The 7,243-nt window shown below is 30.2% G+C and overlaps 1 protein-coding gene across 2 annotated transcripts; it reads left to right on the top strand.

Annotated features, from left to right (window-relative positions):
• Positions 1-3,155: 3,155 nt before the first annotated feature.
• LOC124942770 (G-type lectin S-receptor-like serine/threonine-protein kinase B120) lies at positions 3,156-6,827 on the top strand. 2 transcript variants are annotated; one of them, XM_047483327.1, is made up of 7 exons: positions 3,156-4,591; positions 4,693-4,803; positions 4,876-5,066; positions 5,591-5,801; positions 5,888-6,125; positions 6,213-6,360; positions 6,443-6,827. In XM_047483327.1, exons 1-7 carry the CDS (start codon positions 3,289-3,291, stop codon positions 6,749-6,751), a joined length of 2,511 nt encoding a protein of 836 aa, XP_047339283.1. In that variant the 5' UTR covers positions 3,156-3,288; the 3' UTR covers positions 6,752-6,827. The 2 variants fall into 2 exon arrangements, with proteins under 2 accessions (XP_047339283.1, XP_047339282.1); XM_047483326.1 differs by having other exon boundaries at positions 4,690-4,803.
• The last annotated feature ends 416 nt before the right edge of the window (positions 6,828-7,243 follow it).

Genomic DNA, 7,243 nt, shown 5'->3' with positions numbered 1-7,243 from the left:
ATCAAATGACATGAATAGTTACACTTTTGTTTGTGGGATGGTTATATATGTCTACCCCATGATCTCGGATCCTTGGGTTGGTGGAAAAACTTAGGTCTTAATTTTGATTATGTGGATGTAACATTTTTGTATTTAATTTTATGATATTGTAAATTGATAATTCATTTACAAAATATTTATTGGCAGTGATTTTGAAAATAGTTTTTTTTTTAGATTTAAATGGTATTAATTTGTGAGTGGTCGATTTATTTATACTATATATGTTTGAGGTGCTTTTGGTATAAGAAAAATTGTATTGTTATTTAGGTATATTACAATATTTGTATGATGTAAGTAACATACCAATCCTATTGAATATTGACGGTATACCTCGATTTCGGTATGGTATCGGTAATATATATCAAACCGTTCATACCGAATAATATTAAATCTTAATTAAATTTTGATTTGATTTTAAAAAATTAAAATTTTATAAATAAATTAATAACAAATTTGTTTAAAGAAAGAAATAAAATTATTAAGATCATGGAAAATATATTTTTTTAAAGTTAGCCTTGGTCAGAAAAATAAATCAATTTATTAAAATTGGTTCGTTGACGACGGTTTAATTTTCCTGAAAAGTTCGTAATGGCAACAATAATCTAGTTTTTGAAATGAAAATTAAAACTTAATTATTTATAAATATTATATATATTTTTTAATTTATAAAAATTATTTCGGTATATACCGATATACCAAAGTTTGAAGATCTTATACATTTACCGTAGGTACCTATAATTTCTTTATCGGTACTTTATCATTTTCTGCTATACCCAAAAAATAATTTTTTTCGGTATTTTCAGTATGATATTTTCGATATATTGAAAATATTATAATTTTCTCATTAGTATTAATATATAATAATAAATTTTTAATAGTTTAGTTAATAATTGAATATTATGATGGATAAGAGTGAACATTAAAATAAAATGATGTTTATTATGATTGAACTAAAAAACAAATTCCATGTGTTAATGCACATGTTGAGGATTAATGAAATAAAAGAAAACATCAAATAAAATTATGTTTAATTATGATTGAATTAAAAAAAAACAGTCAACATGTGTTAGTGCACATGTTTAAGATTAATGATGACTTTAAGGAGTTTTTTTGTGATTTAAAAAAAAAATTATGATCCTTTCTAACATGAATTTTGGTGAGTTCTAAATATATAAATGATGATTAAAAAAAAAAAAAAAAAAAAGATGATTTTAAGAGTTTAAATGGGAGTGAAAATTATAATTATGAGATAGTAGTTTTTATTTAAAATAAAAATAGAGAGCAGGAATTTTGTGTAATGAATAATGTCGGGTTAATCATGTGTTGACACATTATTCTCATCCAAATTATCGTTTTCTTTTTGTTATTCTAAAATAAAATAAGAGTATAAATTAGGATAAGAATGTTAGAAATATAATATATATATATATATGCCACTTGTACATAATATTATGGCTGAAAATTGTTAGTTTGAATTAGTTGAGTTTTATTTGATGTTGATTTATGTGTTATTGGGATATTTTGTGGTCCTAATGTTTTGTTTTCAAATGATTTGAAGAAAAAAATGGAGTCAATTTGTAGAGTAGATATCTACAAATAAGAACATAAGGTCATTATTTTCAAATTTCGTGATTATGTGATATTAGTGTGCTTGTTAGTTTTTTTTTTTAATTTATTGACTTTCAAATATATTTGATTGTAATGTTTTTTTTTTGTTTTTTTTATTAATGATGGTACTTTAAGATTCGGATTATTTAAATAATTTTTTTTAATAATTTTTTTTAGTTTTGAATGATTTGATAAAAAAAAGTTGAAAATATATTAATATTTAATAAAAATTAATTTTAAATATATATATATATATATATATAATTTTGGTTTTTTATTAATTGATAAAGATGTAATGATAATGAGTTATTTAAAAATTATTTAAATAACTTTTACAATTCAAGTAAACCACTTTCTATTTATGGTTAATAGTTATGCACGTGTGTGATTTAATAAAATAAATAAATTATAAAAAGTCTTATTTATTAATTTTCACTATTTGACCAAACACAATTCAAAGTTGAAATTATTGTACCACATAAAGACTAACCTAAGGCCTTGTTTGTATTTATCTTATTTAAATAAACTTGTTTCATTAGAAATTTTTAAAATTTGAGTTTTGAATAGAAAATTATTTTAAAAAATTAAAATAAATAATATTTAATATATTAATTAATGAATTAAGCGATTTAATTAATATAAAAGTAATGGTAACTAGAATTTAGAGTCTTTATAAAGTTTAATTAAGATTTACTAGAGGTGATGTCCAAATTTTTTTGATAATTGCTGTGAATTTTGGATTGGGCAGCGATATAACATGAATACATATTTGATTTATTATTTCAATTATTTTTTAATATCCTAATGAAGGAGTGAAGGTTGTGGAAGTCGTTGTTTTGATTAATCTAGATCTGAATGGAGCAGAAACTCTAGTTGCGCCAAATCCAAAGGAATGTGTGGAAGCGGTTGAAGCCGAGACACCAGATGTTCCAAAAGAATGTATGGAAGCGACTAAAGCCGAGGCGCCAGTTGTTCCGAATTCGAAGGCAGTGGCACCACTTGCTCCATACCAAAGGAACTAGCGGAAACGAATGACGTTGGGGTTAGGGTTTGAAAAAGACATAGGAAATGATGAATTGAATGAAAAAAAATAAGGTAGTGGACAACGCAAAGGAAAATAGCGAAGAAGAGGATGAAGAAAAAGAAATGGAGAGAGGTAATAGAGTTTTATTTGAGTTCTCCATCATCAATGACTTAAAATAAATAAAAGAAGTTTGTATTGGATCATCTCTCAATTATATATGTCATGACTGACTAAAATTAATATAATATAATATCGATATTATATATATATATTATTTTTATATTATATTTTTAATATATTATAGTGATTATATTTATTATATTTTTTATAAACTATTTATAAAAACACAACCGAACAAGGGTCCAACCAGTAGCCAAGAATGTTCTTCTTCTATATCTTTTTCTAAAGCTAACCCACCTTTTGTAGTTTTGTTAGAATAAAAAATGCATCTTTTTTGATAGGTCAATTTTCTCATCCCCTGCATTTTCGTAAACGGCTGGCGGCTGAAGAGAGAGACACCCGCCCAACGATCCTTCCTTTTTGATTCTCTTCTTCACTCTAATATTCTCCCCCACTTCCTTCTTCAATCGAAAATTATCGAAAATCAGAAATCAGAAATGGCTTTCTTCCTCACAAGAATCCCAAAGTACGTTCTGCTCTGTTCTTTCTTCTGTCTATTACACCTTTTCTTTTCATCTTCCTCTGCAATTAGCGTAAATATCTCACAGGGTCAAACAATTAAAGATGGAGAAACCCTAATCTCATCAGACGAGAAATTCGTTCTTGGTTTCTTCAGCCCTGAAAACTCAACTTCCCGTTACGCCGGAATTTGGTATAATAAAATCGCTGTTAAAACATCCGTTTGGGTAGCAAACAGAGACAGACCCATTGAAGGAAAATCTGGTTCTTTAACCCTAACGGAAAATGGAAATCTGATTGTTTTAAATGGTAATGGGTCTAGAGTCATGTTCACAAATCATTCGGGTTCAACTTCGGGTAACTTCACAGCTACTCTAATGGATACTGGAAACCTACAGATTTCAAATTCTGGACAAGTAATATGGCAAAGCTTTAATCATCCAACAGATACTTTTTTACCTGAAATGAGGGTTTACCCTCGACCCGGTGGAGAGAGTAAGCTTTTCACTTCATGGAGAACCGCAACCGATCCATCACCGGGTCAATATTCAATGGGTATGGATACTAGGGCTTCTCCTCAGATTGTGATATGGAATGGATTGAATCGGCGATGGAGAAGTGGGCATTGGAATGGGGTTCAATTCTCAGGTGTCCCAGTTTCAACTAATTTTCTATATGGGTTTGATTACTTAAGGGATCAGAACAACAATTGGTATTTATCATATAATGAACCAGAAGGTTCTGGGATGTTTAGGTTTCTTGTTAGTTTTGATGGCATTGGGAAAAAATTGGAGTGGAATGAAACAGGGGATGTTTGGGATGCGATTCAATTACAGCCTGCTACTGAATGTGATGTTTATAACAAATGTGGTGTTTCTGGAATCTGCAAATTGAATGAAAATTCAATCTGTAACTGTTTACATGGGTTTGTGCCGAAAAATGATGAAGAGTGGAGAAGTGGGAATTGGTCTGGTGGGTGTTTGAGAAACAAGGGTTTGGAATGTGGGTTAACTACCAACAACAACAATGGTAGCAGTAATGGAAGTCAAGATGGGTTTAATAAGGTTGAAAGGGTGAAACTGCCGGATTTTGCAGATAGGATTGATGTTATGAATATAAACGAATGTCGAACCAGATGTTCTAACAATTGCTCGTGTCATGCCTATGCTTTCGATAGTGGAATCAATTGTTTGTTTTGGGGAGGTGATGATTTGTTTGACATTCAACAGTTTGAAGATGGGGGAAATGATTTGTATGTTCGTTTGGCTATCTCTGAATTAGGTATGGAGTAATCAACATTCAACATTCAACATTCAATAGTAAAGATTTGATTTTTAATACTTATTACTAACCAACTTGTGCAAATTTCATTCATACAGCAGGTAAAAAAACAAGATTTTCCATCTATTTGATCATAGCAATAGTTGTGGGGGGATCATTTTTCGTTTTATTCGCTCTATGGATGATTTGGAGGATAAGATTGAGACGAAAAAGTATGTATTTTTTGTCTTTCAATTGTTGTTTAACCGAGGATGATTTAACTAATGATTCTTTAATAAATTTAGGACGAAAGAATAATGTGTTGCCCGTTGTTGATGGTAAAACTACGGGGCAGACATTGACCGAAAATGTGACGGATGACCAAAAAACCGGACCAGAGGTGTCAATATTCAGTTTCAACGTGGTGGCAGTTGCAACCGACAACTTCTCTGAAGATAACAAGCTTGGACAAGGCGGTTTCGGCCATGTCTACAAGGTTAGACATAATATTATTATGATATGATTGAAAATAATTAAGTTTGTTTAGAATATTATTACCTTTAGACTTTAGTTTAGTTAGGTATTCTCAATAATATAACTTTGCTGAAATTTAAAGTTACAAGTTAGAGATTTAGTGGATACTTTTTAGTTTTCTACATTTTAACCTTCATAGATTAGTTATATACTCTACAAAATCTTATAGATGACGAATTTGATTTGTGAAATATTATATGATTTTGATAAAAAAAAATGTATATCTAACTATATTACATCAAATCATTCATATTTAAATAATTAATTAAACAAAACAAATTTTTGTATTAAACAAAAACGGACAAATCAAGGTAAAAAGTATATGTGTAATTAATATATTTTGAGTATTGACATATATTCAATCTTAATAGATTGTGTTTTGTTATATCAAAATTTTATTACAGCTGGATCAGATGTTTTCTGGTTTGAATTTGATTGATTGAATGGTTTGGATCAGTTTGAATACTCACCTCTAATTTTTAACAGGGAAAGCTAACAAACGGAGAAGAAGTGGCGGTTAAGAGGCTATCGGCAAAGTCAGGACAAGGACTCGAGGAGTTCACAAATGAAGTAATGCTCATCGCCAAGTTACAACACATAAACCTCGTAAGACTCTTGGGGTGGTGTACTGAAGGTGGCGAAAGGATCTTGCTTTACGAGTACATGCCTAACAAAAGCTTGGACAAATTCCTTTTTGGTAAATTTCTTCCTTCCTTTTACTCCATATTTTTTGGTTAAGAAAAAAAGTATTAGAATGTGACCACTCTATGACATGAACGACAGATCCAACGATGAATGTGCAGTTAGACTGGAAGAAACGACACACAATCATTCAAGGGATCGCGAGAGGTCTCATTTATCTCCATAGAGATTCCAGATTGAGGATCATTCATAGAGATCTTAAAGCTAGTAACATCTTGTTAGACGAAGAGATGAATCCGAAAATATCTGATTTCGGGATGGCCACGATATTTGGAAGAAAAGAGAACGAAGCTAGCACCAGCCGTGTGGTTGGCACCTTGTAAGATCCAATTTCTAAAACTTCTACATTTCTTTAATATCATCTAACCTTGGAAACACTAACAAAAGATTATTCTAAAAAAAATAGTGGATATATGCCTCCGGAGTATGCAATGGAAGGACTATTCTCAGTTAAATCTGACGTATACAGCTTCGGAGTTTTATTGCTCGAGATTGTGAGTGGTCGGAGAAACAGCAGCTTTCGCAAGCCCGAATGTTCCAACATAATCCAATACGTAAGCTCAACCAACTATCATTTTTCAGCTTTTCTTAAACTCATATATTTTTGATGTAAATAATTTTTTTTTCCTTTTTTAGGCATGGGATTTATGGGACAATGGGAGAGCGATGGAAATGATTGATCCAACTATATCGGGCTCTTGTTCGGAGAAGGAAGTATTGAGATGCATACATGTGGCAATGTTGTGCGTGCAGGATACAGCTGATTACAGGCCGACAATGCCTTCCGTGTTGCAAATGCTAGAGACGGAAGCAGTAACCATGCCGGTTCCGAGAGAACCGGCATTCAGTTCAACAAGGAGATCAAGAGACATCGATTCCGGGAAGGAAAGCCAAGAAAAGTTTTCTGTAAATGATATTACAATTACTTTAGTAGGTGGTAGATGAGTTCAAATATCATTCTATTTTGTAAAATTATTGATTCCTTTCCATTTTTTCTGTCAATATATTTGTAGTTTTTTTTAATTGTCCAAAATTTGTATTAAAAGAGATTTATAAGTGTGAATTTGAGTATATAAATGTTGTTAAAATAAATAGAGTTGGGTTAAGTATGGGTGATAAATTTATCAATTCGATCCGGTATTTCAGATCAGATACCTGTCTCTATTTTTTTTTTAAATTGGATCCGACCACTATCTGATTCGAAAACAACTTCAGATTGGTCAGGCAAAAAAATTGGATCCGACCATTATCTGATTCGAAAACAACTTCGAATTGGTCAGCCGAATATTTGCAGATCTTTTTTTTTCATATTTCTAATTTTTTGTTTGATAATTAATTATTTAACAATATTTTTGTTTGGATAAACAGACAAATATTTTAATCGACAAAAATTATTTGTTAAAAATTACCAAAATGCTATTTCAGATCAATAATAAA

The sequence above is a fragment of the Impatiens glandulifera genome, chromosome 6 (assembly GCF_907164915.1).
Source record: "Impatiens glandulifera chromosome 6, dImpGla2.1, whole genome shotgun sequence".
NCBI lineage: Eukaryota > Viridiplantae > Streptophyta > Magnoliopsida > Ericales > Balsaminaceae > Impatiens > Impatiens glandulifera.
Note: the sequence above shows the minus strand (reverse complement) of the source record. Positions and strands in the feature narration are given on the sequence as shown.

Bases quoted from the DNA above. Each gene is read 5' to 3' on its own strand.
- LOC124942770 (XM_047483326.1), top strand. From the start codon at position 3,289: ATGGCTTTCTTCCTCACAAGAATCCCAAAGTACGTTCTGCTCTGTTCT. The intron at 4,592-4,689 runs GTATGGAGTAAT...TCATTCATACAG, and splicing joins TTTGGCTATCTCTGAATTAG to CAGGTAAAAAAACAAGATTT. The intron at 5,802-5,887 runs GTAAATTTCTTC...CATGAACGACAG, and splicing joins CTTGGACAAATTCCTTTTTG to ATCCAACGATGAATGTGCAG.